This window comes from Astatotilapia calliptera, chromosome 20 (genome assembly GCF_964374335.1).
Source record: "Astatotilapia calliptera chromosome 20, fAstCal68.1, whole genome shotgun sequence".
Lineage (NCBI taxonomy): Eukaryota > Metazoa > Chordata > Actinopteri > Cichliformes > Cichlidae > Astatotilapia > Astatotilapia calliptera.
The window spans coordinates 28,522,760-28,543,050 of NC_137441.1; the positions used below are offsets into that span (position 1 = coordinate 28,522,760).

The window sequence follows — 20,291 nt, forward strand, 5'->3', positions numbered from 1 at the left end:
CACCTCATGTTATCATAACAGAGGTCTGTCTTCCAGGAAAGAACAGTTTAAAATTAATGTAATATAGTATTGGCCATACTATATGATGTATTGCTTGTCTTTGTTTAATAATACAGAAGACAAAGACCTTAAAAAATAATCGCATATCGCATCGCAATCGCAATATTGGGGCAAAAAAATCGCAATTAGATTATTTTCCATAATCGTTCAGCCCTACTTCTGACCATCACAGAGTTGATGTACAGTATGTGTAGGTTTGTTAAGCGCTTACCTACGTCACCCCTCCACAGGGACTCTGTGCTCCCAGTGTGTTCCACAACACTGAATAGGCTGGAGAGGCCATCAGTGAGGCCGCTCAAGACGGGGCTGTCTCGGGTGGTGGTGGAGCGAGCCCAGGCTGAGCCTCCACCACCACCAATGGGTCTCTGCTGGAGGCTCCATAGGCTGCGGTCTCTGGAGGAGGAAGCCTCATTCAGTCTGGAGGTAGAGCCTAAAAACAAGGCAACAATGTTAGTCATCTCAAAACTTGAAAAGTATACATAAATAATCATCATCATCAGATCCTGGATACAAGCGGCGGAAATGGGCTTCCTCCGAAGGGTGGCTGGCGTCTCCCTTAGAGATAGGGTGAGAAGTTCGGCCATTCGGGAGGGGCTCAGAGTAGAGCCGCTGCTCCTTCACATCCAAAGGAGCCAGTTGAGGTGGTTCGGGCCTCCTGGGCGCCTCTTGGGTGAGGTGTTCCGGGCATGTCCCACTGGGAGGAGGACCCAGTGCAGACCCAAGACACGCTGTAGAGATTATATCTCTCGGCAGGCCTGGGAACGCCTTGGTGTTCCCCTGGACAAGCTGGAGGAGGTGGCTAGTTAGAGGGAGGTCTGGGCTGCTGCCCCTGCGACCCGGATAAGAAGATGGATGGATGGACATTAATAATCATAAAACAAATTTACCAGAAGACACTCTGCGTTGTAGTTTTGGTGATCCGTATTTGGGCGAGCAGCACGGCCTCTCGATGCGGCTGTGAACTTTATCGAGTGATGTGGATATCTGCCGAGTTCTTGCGGATGCCAAAGAGGAAGTGGCTCCTGAAGAGGGACGAGGAGACCAGACTTTGGAATGTAACCCGGTGCCTCTGCTGCTGGGAAGGTTCTCAGTTTGAAGACCAATGCTGACGTATTGGGTTGCAGTCTGTGTGGACCTGGTGGACACAGCGACTGCCTGTGTGGAGAAAATAAATATTTATTGATAACAAGCAAAAAAGTGAACCCCTATTGGAATCAAAAAACAAACTTGTTTTCCTTTTAATAACTAACTGAGAACCTTAATAAAAAGCATTACCTGACTCCCAGGTTCCTTGCCAGATTTTCTCTCCAAAGATGAAGAGCGAATGGCCTGTCGAACACAGTTGGTCATTTCCTTCATGTCGTCACTTAAATTGGCTGAAATCTCTCCGATCTCCAGGGTGTGATAAGGAGAAGAGGGCGACATCCCATCAACCACATTGTTAGCCGAGCCGCTAACAGTGTTACTGATGACGCTGGGCATCGATCTGGCAATACAGCTGCTTCTGCTCTCCAACAGCTCCCTGTGCTGGTTGGACAGGGAGCTCAGCCACTGCTCATAGGAGGACGAAAAGGAGGATGCAGGTTGACGCTGAATGTCCAGGGTTTCCACTGCAGCTACGCCGGCATCTGAGCCATTCACCTCCAGCAAGAAGCTCCCGTTCTGAGTGTGCTCTGGCTCTTCGGCCTCCTGGTTCCTTCTCCAGTGATCAGTGCGTCTCACGGTGGGAGGGCTGTAGTAGATCCGGATGCCAGTGCGGTCTGGAGCAGTGTAGCTCCTCTGCACAGGCTCCAAGTCCAGCTGTGATCCTACTCGACTGCAGGAGCCGCTGGGACCATCCCATGTTTTACAGGTGTCAATGATCTTAGGGGTCTGAAACAAGAGACAAGAGAATAATAAGACAACTTTCTACTTACTTGGCTAAAACATTACAATATATACAGCTAATTATTAGGTAAATATAGTAAATAATATACTATAAGCTGCATGGATCCGTAGCTCTGTATAAGTAAGCTGTTAACCTCATTGGTTAGGCAGGTCCAATTTTTTCTGGTGTTGTCGCCCAGATCAGAGGGAATGAAAAGAGGCGGGGCAGCAAGCTGTATTTTCTCCCCCTGATTGGCTGTTCCGTTGACCTCCGAGCACTCCAGCTCTAACGTGGACTTGATCCTTTTCACCAATGAGCTGATGAGAAAAGAGAACTTATGCTTAGCTATCAAGACAACACACTGATATAATTTTTTTTAAATTACTAGAGTAATGGGCTAAAATTGATGATCTAGCTGAAATTGATCTATTATTGTTACCTTGGTGACCCCGTTCCGTTAGCAACGACTGAGTCCGGAGACGATTCACCGCTCGGTGGCTTTGACTTTAAGAAGAAAAGAGATCCAGGCTGTCAGTGAAAAGGAACTCGCTGGATCTGCTTTTTTAAGAGCTTATTAGCATTTAAATAACCTGCATCATCTACACAAATTATTCCTGTAACATTCTTTATTTATAGTTTTTTTTCACACCCCAAAAGACATCAATAGGTTATTCTGACAGGAGAAAGCGGAGACCTTGTCTGGTATAATATGTCTGTGGCAAAGTGTATCCAAACACACATACACACACACAGAAGGTAATGCTGAGTCAGTGTGTTTTACACTTGAGGAGTGATCTCACACTCAGGAGCTAATACACCATGGGTAAGATAAAAATGAGAGACAGTGGGAGGAAGGAAAAAAGGACTTCTGCAGGTGATGTGTTGTACAGATGTACCGGTGGATTTTCACTTTCAGCTGCAAGGCAGGGAAAACAAAATATATTTCTAAATATATAGAATATGTGATTCTAAGAGGACTTAATTATCATGTAATGTTAAAAAGAATCCTAGTAATCGTTACAGAAACTGGCCTAAAGGGGGCACTGAAACCAAATGTCAGAAATCTGTGAAAGCTCTGACACTGTAACACAAGCATGTGAGGTCTGCGTTTGACAGAGTGCGACACAGACACACAAATGTGCACACACACTGAGGAGATTTAGACAAAGGCAGGGAGCAGAGTGAATAAAACAAAAAGACAAGTTGTGTCCTTTCCAAAACGCCATGTTTCAAATAAAATAGGATCACTCGCTGTAGAGGAGGAATTAATACCAGGATGTTAGAAAGCAAAGAGAGCAAGAAAGAGTGCACACACCAGTTTAAACATCTAAAAAACAAAAAAGCAAAACAAAAAAAACTAAACACAGATGACAGGCTCCTGTCTGTGTGTCTGGATTTTAATTTCTGCCTGTGTGTTTGAAGAAAAGACCTTTAATGACCACTGATGCAATCCCTCATCATCCTTTCCCAGACATGCTGCAGGAGCTTGGCAGTCACTGCGCTGGTGTATAATCAGCAGATATGACTGACTATGTTTTCCCGGTGAGCTCAGCTCAACCACAGCAAGGCAGTCACACAAGTGAGGGTTCTCCTTACTCACATCATGACATTACCAGCTGTGTGGTTAAAGTCGGAATCAACCAAACTTGTCTGAGATAAAAATAACAACCCCAAAGATGGCAAATGTAGTCATCTAAACTTTAAGCCTCGGTGGTAAACGTGACCTGCTCAGCATAAATGAGCCGACTTAGTTTCCGAAAGGCATCTTTTTAAAACATTGAGACCAAAAATAGAACTGACAAGACATTTAAGCTGCTGCAAAGCTTGCAAGAAAAACTGAAGTTCTTTGAGAAGTCGGAATAACAAATAACCAATAATCAATACTTCATCAGTGTACTCCTTATCTCTGACACGCACCTTCGTCCTTTTAGATTTTATCATCACAAGATAAGCTTTGACATTTTTCTCCCTAACACAAGCCCACCCATCATACCTTCCCCTGCTGCGCAGTTGCCTCTCTCAGTCGCTGCTCCCACTGAGCTCTCTCCTGGCTGAATCTCTCCAGCAGCTCCAGCTTCTCTCTGCCCCAGTTCCTCTCACCGATCTGGAGCTGATTGGTCCGCAGGTAGGTTAAAAGAGAAAGGCGAGAGGAGGTGGATGAGGAAACAAACTGGATGTGATGTTGAAATTATGTGAAAGTCTCCTTCTATTATTATTATCTTGCCTTTAAAGCACTTTGAGTGCTCGGACAGAGAAGAAAAGTGCTATATAAGAACCAGTCCATTTACCATTACCATTTGCCTTTTACTTTGCAACCTAACTTGGTCACCGACTTTGCATACGAAAGTAGCTGTATAGATTATATTTAACATGCACACACTCACAGCAGCTGTGCTGTGCATTTGTGTATTACTGTGCAGATAAAGCAATAAAGCAACTAAGTAAATTTCAGAGGAAATAACAAATAACACTGATCCGTACACCAGTTAGAAAGAAAACAAAAGGAATATTAAATGGAAAATTAAATGATGTAATAACACTACTAATAATTATCCATATTTATTCATCTAAATAAGAACGTTTGCATTTCGTAGGGCTGCATCTCTCAATCTCCCTGCAAGGAAGAGATACAAGTGAAAGGAGTGGTTAAGCCAAAGCAATCAGGGACTGAATCAGAGCCAATGATGAAGTCTGTCAGGAGGCTAATCATAGTCATATAGCTGAGGTTACATCCAATATTTTTCTTGTAGTCCTTTATTTAAAATTAACCATCACTCAACAATTTTCTCAGGCATTACCTGTTTAGTTAGGTCCATCACTGCTGCGTAGGATTCAGCCAGCAGATGCTGATGTTCTTCGCGTTCCCTCTTCAGTGCCACCTTTAGGTCTGGAGGGTCCAGTGCGTCAGTGGAGGACATGGCTGTTGCTGATTTGCTGGCTTTGGTCTCGAGCTGGAAAGTCAGAGGGAGACATAGTAAGCACCAAAATATACTGATTTTCCTCAAAGTTCAGGGAAATAATAAAATGGCAATGGTGACTACTCCTTTTCTCAGTAACAATACACTCCAGATCCGTTCAACACTCCATCCCGACTACGCTGGGATTTTCTGATAGCTTGCCTTCTTCCCATAGTGCATCATGGTGCCAGATGTTCACCAGGCAAGCATGGCAAAGCAGCTATCTGATGTAAAAGAAAATTTGCTTGATCAGACCAGATCACCTTATTCCATTGTGCCGTGGTCCGGTTCCGCCCATTGTTGGTGCTTTCGGCAGTAAAAAGAGGTCAGTATGGGCACCTTGACTGGCCTGTGGTCATGCAGACCCATAAACAACTAACTGTGATGCACTGTGTATTTTGACAGCTTTCTATCAAAACCTCTTTTTTGGCGATTTGAGCTACAGTGGCTCATCTGTTGGATGGGACCACATGGGCCAGCCTTTGCTCCCCACATGCATCTGTGAGCTCTGGGCACCCATGATCCTGTCAGTGATTCACCAAGAAGAAGCTGTTTCTAGTAAGCTGGAAACACTGAAAATGACGATAGTCTGCTGCTTCCCCGAGTTCAAACTTTGTAACACACGCAGTTAATGGTCTTTGTCAAGATTCAAACTGTGACTCATTTTGACCACACTGAGATTTGCAATTGGGAAGTTCCAGCGTGTCTCCATGTTTCATCCACCTCTATTTCCCCGTTGCCATCGCTTCTGTCAGAATTCCTCCCTGCTATTCATTCTCTCCTCCTCTCTAAAGCTTTCTCACCCCACTCCCCGTCTGCCTCACCTCTTCTCCCTCTCTCCACAGCTTTCTCACCCTCTATTTTGAGCTCTACCACCCCTTTTTTCACTCTCCATAAATCTGGCCTTCTGTCACGGAGCCTGTAGGTGGGATAGCTTGAAATTTTTATGAGCAGTCCTGCTTCTTCTTTTTCTCTGTCTGAGCCTCATAGCTCACCACACTGCCGGTCCCATCAGTTTGACATACAGGCGCACACACAAAACGCACCCACCCACACATCTCCGGACCTATCAATCCTCCTTCGATTCATCCGTTTATGGTGCTAATGGAACTGTCAGGCCATCGCACATGCTAAGCCCAACTCCATGTCTCCAACGCAAAGTAGTATTTCTTGTTAATGATGAAGACGGCCTAACGAGCCCCACGTCTTAACGAGGTTTACTACTGAGGCGGTGAGGGGGAGGCTATTTCACAGGATGACTGGCATTTACTGGTGCATCAGAGCCATCTGGTTCATGACTCGTTACCCACAAGTTAGCAAATTCAATTTATTCAGCTAAAACTTTAATAATGAAACAGCAGAGTTGGTTTAATAATCAGAGAATGAGAGAGCTGCTCTCGGCCACTCCTTTATTCACAAGGGATCCGCACAGCCGGTAGCTCTGCATGTTTGATTTAGAAGATTTCATTTATTTATTTTTTAGACCAGATGCAGCCCCAGAGGGATCAGTGCCTCCTCCCAGGATCAAACCACATATGTTCTGCTTGGTAGGCAAATGTGTAAATCACTACATCGTGGTTTATTAACCAGAATCCCCCAAAATACTTCAGATCATGTGTAAAGAATCGTTTTGGGTATAAGATTGTTTACCTTCACATTTCACACATTCATCATGCGGCTTTTGAGCAGTTTTATTCAATTTTTTTTTCCCACTTAATATTCAGTCTGAACATGTGTAACTGCTCATAGAAGCAAATATTTTCAGAAATACAACAATGGCCTCACTGTGTATATATGTGCTATTTCCATATTTACTAAACAGCAAAGTTATCTGTTAATAATTACCTTTATCCTATACCAGCCACCAGCTGTTAAACTAACTGATGTCTCTGTGGACTGTTTGACATCACTCATGGAAACAAAGCAAAGAAGCCTCTCCACCAAACAGCTCTTGTTGCTTGAATCAAACCAGACCTTTGTACCTATTATGCTTTTCTACCGAATTCTAAGCTCATATAAATATGGCCGTAATTACATATACTGATGTCAGATTCTGTAATAAGAATAAGTAATGCCTAAAAGCCAAAAGCTCAGGCTTCAGACTGCTCTCAGTTATATTTCAGACAGTTCTTTTCTTTTCTTGGCTCTACGTGATGTCTGTGAGCATGTGCTATTCAAACCCTCTGACTGTAAAAATAAATCTGCCTTGGGGGTGGGGCTTTAAAGTAGGAGGAGCTACACTGACTTGTTTTAGACAGATCAGCTTATTTAAAAAAAACAAAAAACAGTTTGTCTTTTACTTATGAGTTGCACCTGCTTTTGAGTGGCAAGAGCGAAGGGAACTCAACAGATTTGATGAACGAGCGATCAGTGCTTCCCGCTGTGCACTCTGTCATCACGGAGATCGCAGGTGTTCATAACGTGCCCTACAGTCAGTCATTACGGATGAGTGATTAAGAAAAAAACTAAACGAGACGGCGTTGTCCTGCATGCTTTCGGGGTTCTGCATATGCTTTCTACCTCGCTGACAGTGTTTGTGTATTGACGCTGAATGGCGAAGCTAATTCGCAGTAAAGCTGTTTGACAGATAGGACGGAGTTTGAAATTGACTTGACTCGTCCAATGAAGCAACAGCTGGAGGATTCACTACGTGTTGCCAGGAAGCCTTGGCAATGATGTGGTCGACTAGGTGCTGAATGTGCGCACTCACACTCACACACATGCAAGCCAAATTGATGGCATACTTTACAGTGTGTGTTGCTGGCTGAGGAGAGATTGGTTCCAGCTGTGGCATCTCAGCCAGGGTAACACATACTTTGTTTGTAAAGGGCAGGAAGGGGAATAAGGGTGTAAATGTGTAGCACAGATGTTCGTTTGTCATTCTGAGAACATTTGTGATAAGGTGGAAAATGTTCAGATGCAATAAATGTTTCTTAAGTGTGCGCATGCTTTGGCAATGCAATAAATTGCCTCACCCGTAATGAATCACAGCCAGGTGGAGTCAATCTTTGATTAAGGCAGCAATCGTGTGTCAGTAAATTTGTTCTTGGGAAGCAACCTGCATCTACGTCACAGTGCTCTCATCTCCAGCTGCCAATCAGAGGACTTGGACACCAGCGCAAGACCTGAATCTCTCTCATCATGACAATGATTGATGCCTCCATCGGTCTTTGTTTGGATTCTTTTGTTTCTTTACAAACGGGGACCAAATCAAGCATTATTTTAATCTCATTTCAGGTCAAATGTGGAGTTTGGTGCTTTTCTGTAGATGCCTTTGAAATCACCGTGTGCTTTTATAGGTTCTAACAGAAAACTGCACGTGTGATGGACTTTATTTCCAAACTGTATTTGTAATTTAATGACCGTTTACAATTTAACTTATAACCGGGTAGCAATTACCACATGCATCGGGACATAGAAAATATGTTTTTGCAAACTTAGATCAGGACCAAAATAATAGTAATCGTCCTCTGTGGGCCAGAGCATGACAGATGTGTCCGTGTGTAAAGTGCTTTGTAGAACCTAGCTAAGGTTAAAAGTCGCTATATAAGCACGGACCATTCACCATTTAATTGCTTAACATTAAGAGGCCTCTCCGTCTCCTCTCATTTATCTCTCTTCCTTCTCTTTCCGTCTCAATTACTGGGCGGTAACACACAGCCAACGTTCTATCTCAGAGGCTGTTAATTAACAATATTACCGCCTCGACTGCTGTTATGAGATAGACGGAGAGACAATGAGAGAGGAGAAGGGGGAGGAGACATTAAAACCATTACTTACTGCCTGTAGACAAGACAGAAAGGCACAGGAGGGGGGAGGTGGGGTGGGGGATAAAAAGCTCAAATGGACAAACACAAAACATGCGACAGATGGAGAAGATGAAATTGAACCCTTAGGATGCCATTAATTTTAAAAACCACTTGTCAAAAAAGACTATCGGACACTTCAAAGCAACACGTGGCCCAGCTGGTGTACAGTATGGTTATACAAAATGCTTGTGACAGAAATCACTCAGATTTAGAAGTAGTTCATTTTGACCTGGGGGCATTTCACCTACACCTAATACTTGCACTACTTTTTTCCTTGCTCAGTATTCTTTTCGCTCTACTCAACAGTCTGAGCATGAATAGCTCATGACTGTTAAACGCCAACATCTGTCTAATTTGCACTCCAAGCAGTAGAAATTAAACCAGCTGTTTACAGGACAGGAAAATTGAACCGTTACGATGCATTTTCTGTATTACTGGACCTCATTAACACGTTTTTGTTTAGCGTCCTAATGATCAGTTTGGAAACTTCTTTACAGCAGCAGCACTTCTTCCTCCTTACCTGTGTTATGAGGCTCTTTAGTTCGGTCCTCTCCACTTCCCATGATGCCTTGGCCTTTGCGAACTGTTGAGTGAGTTCCTGTGAGCCTTGTCTCTCTTGTCGCAACTCTCCGCTTAGGTCCTGCAGCGCGACCTTTAGGTCTGCCAAAGTGCTGCTCACAGCGCTCGACTGCAAGGGAAACACAAGTAATCCACGTAAGCGTGTGCGAGCATGCGTGTGCGCGTGTGCACGAGCTTCACTTGTCCGACCTTTATAGTCGGGCTGAGTGGCTGTTCGTCTGCAGGAGCTCTCTTGTCAGTCTGGTGGGTAGGGCTCGGCAGGTTCTCCTCTTCCAGTAGCAGGTAGAGATCTTTCAGGCTGTTTATCTAAAGAACCAATCACAGAACAGCAGCATCTGAGATCACATATTCCAGGATTTTAGAGGGAACCTGAAGCTAAATCTTGAAGCTTGGACATTTTAAAGAAAAAGTAGAATTACACACAGACAAGCTTCATATAAATAAATGTTTCTGCTCAAAACAACGGCAAACTGAACTATGGACCGGCTTCCACAGATTGCAGTTTCCACTCCCTCGTACCTCCAGGACGTCCTTCCACTCTGTGTCTTTCTTGCAGCCAAGCCTCCACTGTTTGAGGAAGCAGCGTAGTTTGAGGCTGAGCAGTAAAAGGGCCTGTTTGAGGTGCTGCGACTCCTGGACCAGCAGAGTCCTCTCCTGGCACCACAACTTCTTCTGAAGCCGCGCCTGGAGACCCAGACTCTGTAGCTGGAAGTCTCGTCGGAGCATGGCTTTCTGATGCTCCTCCTGGAGCTAAGAGAAACAACAGTAAACACACAGTAGCCCAAGCAGTCACCAAATGCCTATTCATTCTCTTAAAACACCTAAATAATTTGTTAAATCTTTAGATCCAGTCAGAACAGATCACTGAGACAATCAATTGTATTCAAGGGTGCAAACTGACCTGTGTGAGTTTAACAGCAATTTCTTTATGACCCTGCCTCTCTTTTTTCAGATCCTCCTGAGTTCCTCGAACCGACTCCTCCGCTTCTGAGAGCCGAACCTGAAGATCGCTGAGCTGCATGGAAGACGGGACAGAAGAGTGAGGAGGCGTTAAAGGAGGCAGGGGAAAACAAACAAAGGAATGGCAATCGCAGTTGAAAGGGAAACATGTTGGTAGGATAACAGATGAAAGTAAGCAATCAAAGAGAAGGATGATGAATAAGATAAACGGACACCGTAATGGGAGGTAAGTGGTCAAGAAAGCAAATGGAAAAAAGTAAGAAACAGCCAAGAGTGAGTATCCTAATCCATATTACGGTAGGTTTGTGATACAACAGCCTTTAAATCACACATCAACTGTGGCGAGCTGCTGTAAGCCTACACACACACACACACTGGCTTGATCTCATGCTCTCCCCATGCCTCATTTGGCTGCTGAGTGAGTGCGATCCATCGACCTGCTTCTGTACCCTTAATGTCCTGTTTCACCCTCCACTGGGCTCAGCTTCCGCCCTCCATCACCCTCCATCAGGGGCACCACCCGGCCTTCACCTTCAGCTAGAAAAACTACTCAGAAACTCTGTTCCAACACTGACTCACTCACTCACTCTGAAAAGGTGGCAGCTACCCACGGAAAATGCGCTACAGCATCAGAGGCTGATAATAGCAGAGCAAATCTTGTATCGAGGTTTGGGAATAATTTCAATAACTCATCAGACTTTTATGCTTTTAAATATGGTGATTTGAATTGGAATACAATGCTAAAAAGAGTTTTCCAAGTATTTATTAGCCTTTTAAGAGCCTCTCTTTATTTGTGGGATCAGTTCCACTCTCATAATAACTGGATGATGTGCCTTGTTTAATCGGCTGAAAACCATAATATAAAAGCAGCATGTTATTAGGGTTTTACAATTCTTGATCACCAGCAGCTGTGCCTTAAGTCACTGACTTAAGTCCCCTGACGGTGTGACCTCATGTGTGATGGCAATAAACCAGGTACCGGTAAATCTATCTTCCCACTGTTGCCAAGTGCTTGCTCATAGGAGATCATCTAATTGATGGGGTTTTTTCTCTAATACAGTAGGGTATTTCCCCCATAGTATTAACAGCCTTGAGGTGACTTTTGTTGTGAACTGGCGCTATATAAATGTAACTGAGTTAAAAGTCAGAGTATTCAGGTGAAAAAAAGGCTAATTCCTGAATGCTAATAGGTGATTTTTTTTAATATATTTTTTGGTCAGAGCCATTCTTACTGCTTCATCCAGCTGTCTAATCTTTATGCTATGCACAAACAGTGAAACTATTTTTGGCTAGCTTAGCTTAGTATAAAGACAACAAACCCAGCTCCACTGCCTGTACAATATAAACAGTGCCATTTATTATTGTACAGCATGCAGTACAGTACAAAAGTCCTGACCCATCGGTCATGTTTTATATTTTATATTTGGAAATGGGAGCAGCGATTTACTGAAAGTAAAGTTCTTAAAGCTCTTCTTTGGATGTTGGCTGCTTTTTGTTCTCTGTCAAAATGATCTTGCATGCTTCAATAACACTGAGGTCTATTGTATGATCAGGTATCCTGTTGATATACTTTTACTTCATTCTCAGTGTGTTTGGAGTCATTGTCATGTGGAAAAATGAAGCTTTTGCTAATCAGCCACTTTCCAGATGATATTGCGTGGCGGATAAAATCTGGTGGTACTTTTCTGTGTTGACAATCTTATGACAACACCACTGATTAAAATGCTGCACCAAACCATGACAGCACCCCTACTGTGTTTTACAGATGGCTGTAGACAGTCACTGTAATATCTCTCTGTCTCATTTATAGATACTGATGTCAGTTTGAACTAAAATGTTTACATTTGGATGAATCGCTCCATAAGACACTATTATTGTGAAAGCAGCAAAAAAAGACCTCAAGAAACGAGGAGGTGGCTCGAGACTTTTGCACTGTACTGCATGTTTCTGCTGAATGCTGGCTTCTCCCCATGCTTTGTCACTGCTCTACTCTATTTTTACTATTTGGCATTCAATATTTTTCCGTCATTCTATTTTAGTCCCCCCCTTAGATAAAGAGGCAAACACACACAGGCTTGCTTATCACGGAAACACACCACCAAAAAGTCAACCAGACAAAGGTCTTCCTGTCAGTACCCCGGCTGACAGTGAAGTCACTGTTTGTTTACAACACTGTGTTGTTAGCGTGAGGTTGCTACAAATGTAAGGCACCAGTAACCTCAGGCTACAGTATGTCCTCGTACACCCACGCATGTGGAAAATCCAATCACATAACAAACATATTCAGTGATAAATAAATATTAATACTCAGTGTTAAAAGAGAGTAAGAAATCTGATATTAAAGCACTGGTTCCAGGCTCTAAGTAACTGTGTTAGCTGTCAGCCGCGAGATGGACCAGCTCTGAAATTTCAGGCCTCCTGCGCATCTTTGTGCATGTCACAATGTCACGGATTGTGCTTTTGAGCCTCTCACCTTTGCACCATCTGTCTCCTTCTCCTCATGTTGCAGCTGGATGGTTTCCTGATTTTGCAACGCGTTGCTGTCTGATTGGCTGTTCTCCTCGGTTTCATCATTTGCTTCTGGCTCCAACTGGTCCCTAAAATCAGGCTGCTGCATGCATGCATGGGCAAGTTAATGAAGAAAAAGAAAACAAACAGAAAAGAATCATAGAGGAGAGAGAGAGGGAGAGAGAGAGAGGGAGAGATGGGGGAGGAGGAATTGTGGAGTAAAAAAACCCAAACAAACAAACAAACAAAAACAAAAACAAGCAAAACAGAGGAAATGACAGAAAGCAGGACAAACAAATACAACAATAAGAAAAAACAATACAACCAAAATGGCTCCTATCAATGTGACAATATTACATAAAAACTAAACAAAAAAACAGAACAAATAATGACTTATGGGCCTCACAAGACAAAGAAGAGGATGTAGAGGAAAAAGAGCTTGGTCAGAGAAGAGAAGGAAAGAGTGGAGAAGAGAAAGAAGAGGAGGATGGAGGGTAGAATGAACGGCTGAGGGGGCACGACAGAGGGAAGGTAACGGGACGCAGAAGAGCATGAAGGATGGAGAGACGGGGGTAAAAACAGCAATGGGAGGGAGAGGAGGAAACGGAGAAGGAGAGAGGGGAGAAAAAGACGAATGGGAGGAGAAGAGAAGGAGTAAGGCAGTTAGGATGAAAGGTCAGAGCGGAGGGGCAACAAGGTGAGGAGGAGGAAAAACGGGTTTTGATGCAAGATGTGAAAGGAGTTGGAAGAAAAGGATGTGAGGGTTGCGAGGAAGAGGACGGGTGAGGAAGTTATGTGAGGATGTGTGGAGCAGTGGCAAAAAGAAGGTTTGAGGAAAGGTGGGGAAGGGTGAGGTCAAGTGCAGAAATCGATCGGATATGGTGCCCGTGCAGAGAGAAAGAGGGGAGAGAGGGAGGAAAAGGGAGATCGGAGGGGGGTTGGAACTCAGAATTGGCCTCTAATGGAGTCTAAACATTGCATTTTACTAGTTTCACTTAAAACTACGTAGAATTTCATCACAGTGGCTTCCAAGCAACACCTCGATCAGATCAGAGTCGATACAAATTTCTCTCCATGAAGGCACAACAAAACATTCCAGAGGTCTCCATATTTTGTCTGCTAATAAGTTACGAAAGACTTGAATTTTAAACAAATGGGGGAAAAAATGGTAATGCAGTGGTAGAATTTACCCCTGACCCACCCTCCCACCCCAACATTACTGTTTGAGTCTCATCAGATTTTATGTAATTTTAAAATGTATTCCCAACAGTTGATGGCGGGAAAATAAAAACTCATCACATTAGGACAAGTCAGCCGATTAAAGCCATAGCCTCGACTGATTCCAGTGCACTTTTTAAAAGAATCGTGGATCCCATATTGGACTTTTTATGGGCCATCTGATAGTTGAAAATACATTTGGTGCTGAGAGTAAATCCTCAGTGTGTGACAATTGACTGTGCGCCAAGAACTTCCGAGTGGAGCGTTTCAAATGAAGCATGATTGGAAATCTTCTTAGAGCGGCTTCACTTTGGCTTTCTGCTGCTTTCGACAAATCAGTTTGGACAACCTGGATTCTCACATCGTCCCTAATCATTTCAATAGCACAGAGTTTCTCGTTCTCCGCATTTTGTGTTTGTGACAAAAATGGATCGCTGTGCAGTAAATAGAAACTAATATAAATAAAGTCATAAACTGAAGAGCAACTAAAACACACAGAACACACACAATTATTCTATTTTTGTTTTTTTTTTAAATTTTCTGTTAAGAGATGATTATTCTATAGTCAGCTTCTGGCTTCTCTCTGTGTATTTGGTATATATTGATTAAACAGAACTTTATATAAGCTTAATAATGTCACTATATGCATGCATCAAACAGGCTCCATTTGAGGCCTAAAGCAGCAGCTAAATACAGGTTAGGAGACAACTCAACGGCATGCAGAGGACACGGATAACATCACGTGGAGAGGCTTACACTGGCAGCTCAAATCTGATTGCATCAAAGTCAAGACATCTTTGTTTTTCCCCTTATCTGTAGGGCTTGAATTACTGAAGTTAATTTAAAATGATAAGAGAGAAAGACATGAAATTTTATTTTAACGTTTGGGATGATTTGAGCGTGCCGTGTAAAGCTCATTCTTCACCGTGAGGAGAAACTAAAGCAGCATGTTGAAATGGAACTGGGAGTGCTGGTCAGCCAAACTAACAGTAGGCACTGAAAGAACAGAGAAATAAACTAGAACAGAAAAATGACAGAAAAGCTTGAAAAAACAAAAACATACGGAATAAAAGAAAAGCGTGATGATTAGTGAGAAAAGGGGAGTGTTCCTTTTCTTTTACCTTCTCCTCCACCCTGTTCTGTGGATCCTGGCCGTCTCCAGAGCAGGAGGTGGAGGTGCAAGGCGACTCCCCTTCCAACTCAAGGTCCCTGCCACCCGCTGGGGTCCTACCCAGGCTATCTACTTTCTCCACAAAGGACTGAAGCTGGCTGTGCAGGGCCTGAAGCCTGCTGGTCAGAGCACCAACGAGAGGATGGTCGGCCAGATCAGACAGCCCTGAGATCTGAGGACGCAGAAATAACTGAACTTATCCTACAGTCATTACTGGCTGTGTGAGGGACAGGCTAGAGTTGATAAACGATGAGCTGCAGGGCTTAATCTGCAGGTGGCTGCACGACCAGTAGCAAAAAAATTCCAGAGAGAATGAAGCAGACATTTGTCTCCTAGGCTAGTGTTTCACACTCTTGCAGTAACCCTGAATCAAAGAAATGCAAAAAGCTCCACTTTGCCACTATTTAAAATGCTCATGAACTTACTGAGAAGCTGTGTCTTTTAATCTGAAGAACAACAAGAGACAAAACAGAGGACACGTACCTGGCTGTGAGGCTGCGGTTTCTCCAGATCACACGGCTCTGCTGCCTCACTGTTGCAGACCTTGTGAAAGATGGATGGGGATGAAGAGAGGCAGTTAGACTCGGGGGAGGTCAGGAGCTGTATAGCTGTAGAAACCAAGCGAGCCTGGTCCCTCATGGCTAGCAAGGCATCATGGTCCTTCTGCCCCAGGCACACAGGCAGCGATGTTGTGGCGTCAGCATTGTCCTCAATCTTCTTTTTCTGTTCCTTAATCTCAAGGGCGTCATTCTCACCCCCTACCGGCTCCTTGCGCTGCGGTGGACTGATGGAAAAACAAAAAGATTTTAGTATTAATAGCTGATATGTGGTGTATATATTTTGCACTTTTTGCAAAATATTTCAACACATATTGATGTTCCCTACAGGATAAATGCTTCCCTTTCAATCCCTGTAATATTGTTCTGATTCCTTTATTAACACTGTTTTGATTTGGCTGTTGGGCCTTAATGTGAAGCCGTCTGTCTGTCAGCTAAAGCCCAGCCCAAACCGACTCATGCAACCAGACAGGAATCCCCAAAACAGCAGCAAATTAAAGTGTTGCAATGGTCCAATCAAAGTAGAGACGGACGTGAACCTGATTAAAAAGCTTAGGAGAGCTGCGCAATAAGCCTGCAAACCCCAATGAACCGAAGCAACATCATAAAGAAGAGTGGGTCAAAATTTCTCCACAATGATATGAGAGACTGAGGAAGTCATACAGAAAATGATGACTTCAAGTTACTCCTATTAAAGCTGTTGTATAAGCTGCTGAATGATAGCAGCTTATACAGTTTTTCACTGGACTCTATGTACTCATATGAAAAACATTCTTTTTCACATGCTCAGATGAGCTACCATTTAACTCAAAACATTGTGCAGCACCGGCTCATAAAGTCTCTTAAGTCCAGTTCTAATGTTCACCCAACGCCCAAAACACGAAACCCTCACAGGTTTGAATGACGTCGCCTGTGTGTGCAGCAGCAGTGCCGCAGTGTGTGAGTTCATGAGCCTGCAAATAGTATTAATAGAGCATTTTGAGACATATTGCAATGATGTTACCTTAACAACGTCACAACATGTTTCTTATAATTGAAGGCGTGAGACTTTCTTCGTTTACATTTTTTAGTTAATGCACCAGTTCTACTTGAACAACATGGCTGCTCCTGTGATCGTTTCCTTATCATTATGTCTGCTCGTCTATAATTACGATCAGGAACCCCGTGTTTCGCCACAATGTTATGAAATTTGTGTAATTCCATTTAGGTAAAATTTGCAGAAATGCAGATTTACTGAAATTAAATAAAAGACTCAAAAAGTCAACTTTAGAGTTTTTTTGCATGTTATTTTCACAGTGGGACACCCTTAAGACCTCACAATTTTTTTTTTTTTTTTTTTTTTTTTTGGCCTGTCCCGTTTGGCTCTTTTGCCCTCAGAATTGTTGTCTAAAGGCAAAGAAAGATGCCCAACGGATTTACTTTACCAAATTGACCATCCCAGCCTTGCCGTAATGGTCCATTTGATTCACCTTTTATTGTTTATTTTATTTTCACTTACTGAATACGGGACAGACTTGACTGGGGGAAAGAAGGGGAGAAAGAAAGAGGGAAAGAGAAACAGCTGAGAAGAGGGACGGGGGAGAAGGGCAAAAGACAAAAACCAACAGAACGGGCAGAGAAAAAAAAATGCATATATCAATCACCTGGATCACCTGCTGAGAAAGAAAAAAGAAAGCAAGCAGAAGAGAACAAGAGTAATAGAATAAACAACATCACAATGATATATGGGAATATGACAGTAAATACTAAATGTTAAACATTATTGTGCAGCACATAAGATCAACAGAACACAGTGTGCTTTGAGGTAGGAGCCAAAAAGGGTGTAGTTTGTGGGTGTGATCACCCGTGTGTACACCTGTGAGCATGGACGCGCTTGTTTTTTGTTTTTTAAAAGGTTCCTTCATGTAATAATCTGCTAGAGGGTGTGGGGGGGCCACAGTCCCGTCCTTCAGGGCATGAAGCAGGTATGGAGGAGATCAAAACTCCAGACATCCAGAGGCCCCCAGAACACAAGAGACCAAGGAAGACCAACAGAGGGGCAGCTGCGCCACTGTCCCGGAAAGAGCTGAGGAGAGTCCCAGATGAGGGCTCACTCAGCAGCCGCGGAGCAGAAGCCAGGGGGAGTTGCAGTGACGTGCCCGTGAGCTCCGCCGGCAGCCAGCTGCGCCTGAGTGACCGAGCCCCAGGCCGAGAGGCCGGGGGCACCCCACCTCCGAATTGGCCCGAGCGAGCCCCAGGCTCCAGGCCCCGATAAGCGGCCGCCAAGGAGTGAGCCGGTGTGTACCTGGACGCCCATCCCCGGACACAAAGAACCACCAACGCACCGATGTCTGAGGGGGTCCGCCACTGGCAGGGGAAGTGGTGGTAGGGGGAGATAGGCCTCCAAACCTTGGAGGGCCTGAGATGTCCCCAGAGGTGGCGCCTGACACCCAACCTGACATATAGACACAGACATACAGGCACACACAGATACAAACATCCATTCCCACCCTCATGCTCTCATATGCACTTACTCCACACTCAACCAACGTGGAGACAGACATAAAGAGACGCTGTACACACGATCACACTCCCCAAGCGTACTCTACAAACCGGGTCTAGGTGCCCCCGCCCCTGGAGGGGGGAACTGCACCCAGACCCAGGTGGTGTTTCCCTTTTCCCTGCGGTGGGGGGAGGCAGACCGCCCCGACTCCGCAGCAGCAGGAAGGCTCCACACTCCAGACCGCAGTCGGACGGCCAACTCCTCCTCCTAGCCCCCCTGCTCCAGCAGGTCGCAGAGAACGGGGGTGAGAGAAGACTCCGAACCTCCCTCCACCCGCTCATTGTAATGTTGATGCATGTGTGTTCTAAGGTGCATTTAAAACCCAGGAGGGCTTGGAGCTACCTGCCAGAGAGCAGCAGGTAAGCGCATGGTCCCTCCTGCTAGCCCTCAATGTCTACGTGTATTTAAAATTGAGAGGTGGGCAACGATGCCAGGGGTGGGGTGTACACCCTGATGGTACTTTGGACTCCGTGTATCGTGCCCACCCCCAAGATCCTATATGTATGTGTAATGAGAGTGTGAGTAATGTGAATGTCTAAGTTGTGGGATAAAATTGAGGCAGAGGCAGCCAGAAGGGGACAGAGGGGGGGGGTAGCCTCCTCTGCACCCTGGTGACATACCCCTACTCCAAGGCCCTGCATGTGTGGGTGGTTGTGGTGGAGCGGGAAGAGGGAGGGAGACCTCACAATTGAAAGAAAACGTGACTCAAAATCTGTGAATCTGTACAGTGGGGCAAAAAAGTATTTAGTCAGCCACCGATTGTGCAAGTTCCCCCACCTAAAATGATGACAGAGGTCAGTAATTTGCACCAGAGGTACACTTCAACTGTGAGATACAGAATGTGAAAAAAAAATCCATGAATCCACATGGTAGGATTTGTAAAGAATTTATTGGTAAATCAGGGTGGAAAATAAGTATTTGGTCAATAACAAAAATACAACTCAATACTTTGTAACATAACCTTTGTTGGCAATAACAGAGGTCAAACGTTTACTATAGGTCTTTACCAGGTTTGCACACACAATAGCTGGTATTTTGGCCCATTCCTCCATGCAGATCTTCTCGAGAGCAGTGATGTTTTGGGGCTGTCGCCGAGCAACACGGACTTTCAACTCCCGCCACAGATTTTCTATGGGGTTGAGGTCTGGAGACTGGCTAGGCCACTCCAGGACTTTCAAATGCTTCTTACGGAGCCACTCCTTTGTTGCCCGGGCGGTGTGTTTTGGATCATTGTTATGTTGGAAGACCCAGCCTCGTTTCATCCTCAAAGTTCTCACTGATGGAAGGAGGTTTTGGCTCAAAATCTCACGATACATGGCCCCATTCATTCTGTCCTTAACACGGATCAGTCGTCCTGTCCCCTTGGCAGAAAAACAGCCCCATAGCATGATGTTTCCACCCCCATGCTTCACAGTAGGTATGGTGTTCTTGGGATGCAACTCAGTATTCTTCTTCCTCCAAACACGACGAGTTGAGTCTACACCAAAAAGTTCTACTTTGGTTTCATCTGACCACATGACATTCTCCCAATCCTCTGCTGTATCATCCATGTGCTCTCTGGCAAACTTCAGACGGGCCTGGACATGCACTGGCTTCAGCAGCGGAACACGTCTGGCACTGCGGGATTTGATTCCCTGCCGTTGTAGTGTGTTACTGATGGTGACCTTTGTTACTTTGGTCCCAGCTCTCTGCAGGTCATTCACCAGGTCCCCCCGTGTGGTTCTGGGATCTCTGCTCACCGTTCTCATGATCATTTTGACCCCACGGGATGAGATCTTGCGTGGAGCCCCAGATCGAGGGAGATTATCAGTGGTCTTGTATGTCTTCCATTTTCTGATGATTGCTCCCACAGTTGATTTTTTCACACCAAGCTGCTTGCCTATTGTAGATTCACTCTTCCCAGTCTGGTGCAGGTCTACAATACTTTTCCTGGTGTCCTTCGAAAGCTCTTTGGTCTTGGCCATGGCGGAGTTTGGAGTCTGACTGTTTGAGGCTGTGGACAGGTGTCTTTTATACAGATGATGAGTTCAAACAGGTGCCATTCATACAGGTAACGAGTGGGG

The 20,291-nt window shown here is 44.5% G+C and overlaps 1 protein-coding gene across 2 annotated transcripts in view; it reads right to left on the reverse strand.

The window, feature by feature from the left end:
- The window catches only part of mtcl2 (microtubule crosslinking factor 2), an 89,424-nt gene that overhangs the window by 8,953 nt on the left and 60,180 nt on the right, over nucleotides 1–20,291 (reverse strand). The window contains exons 9-22 of one of the 2 annotated variants that reach the window (XM_026155101.2): nucleotides 15,613–15,913; nucleotides 15,080–15,301; nucleotides 12,706–12,843; nucleotides 10,174–10,287; nucleotides 9,792–10,022; nucleotides 9,462–9,578; nucleotides 9,214–9,381; nucleotides 4,726–4,878; nucleotides 3,921–4,037; nucleotides 2,367–2,431; nucleotides 2,082–2,244; nucleotides 1,336–1,932; nucleotides 948–1,215; nucleotides 272–490 (exon numbers count right to left, since the gene is read on the reverse strand). In XM_026155101.2, the coding sequence (XP_026010886.2) occupies nucleotides 272–490; nucleotides 948–1,215; nucleotides 1,336–1,932; nucleotides 2,082–2,244; nucleotides 2,367–2,431; nucleotides 3,921–4,037; nucleotides 4,726–4,878; nucleotides 9,214–9,381; nucleotides 9,462–9,578; nucleotides 9,792–10,022; nucleotides 10,174–10,287; nucleotides 12,706–12,843; nucleotides 15,080–15,301; nucleotides 15,613–15,913 (2,873 nt within the window). The other variant, XM_080295687.1, reaches the window with a different exon arrangement.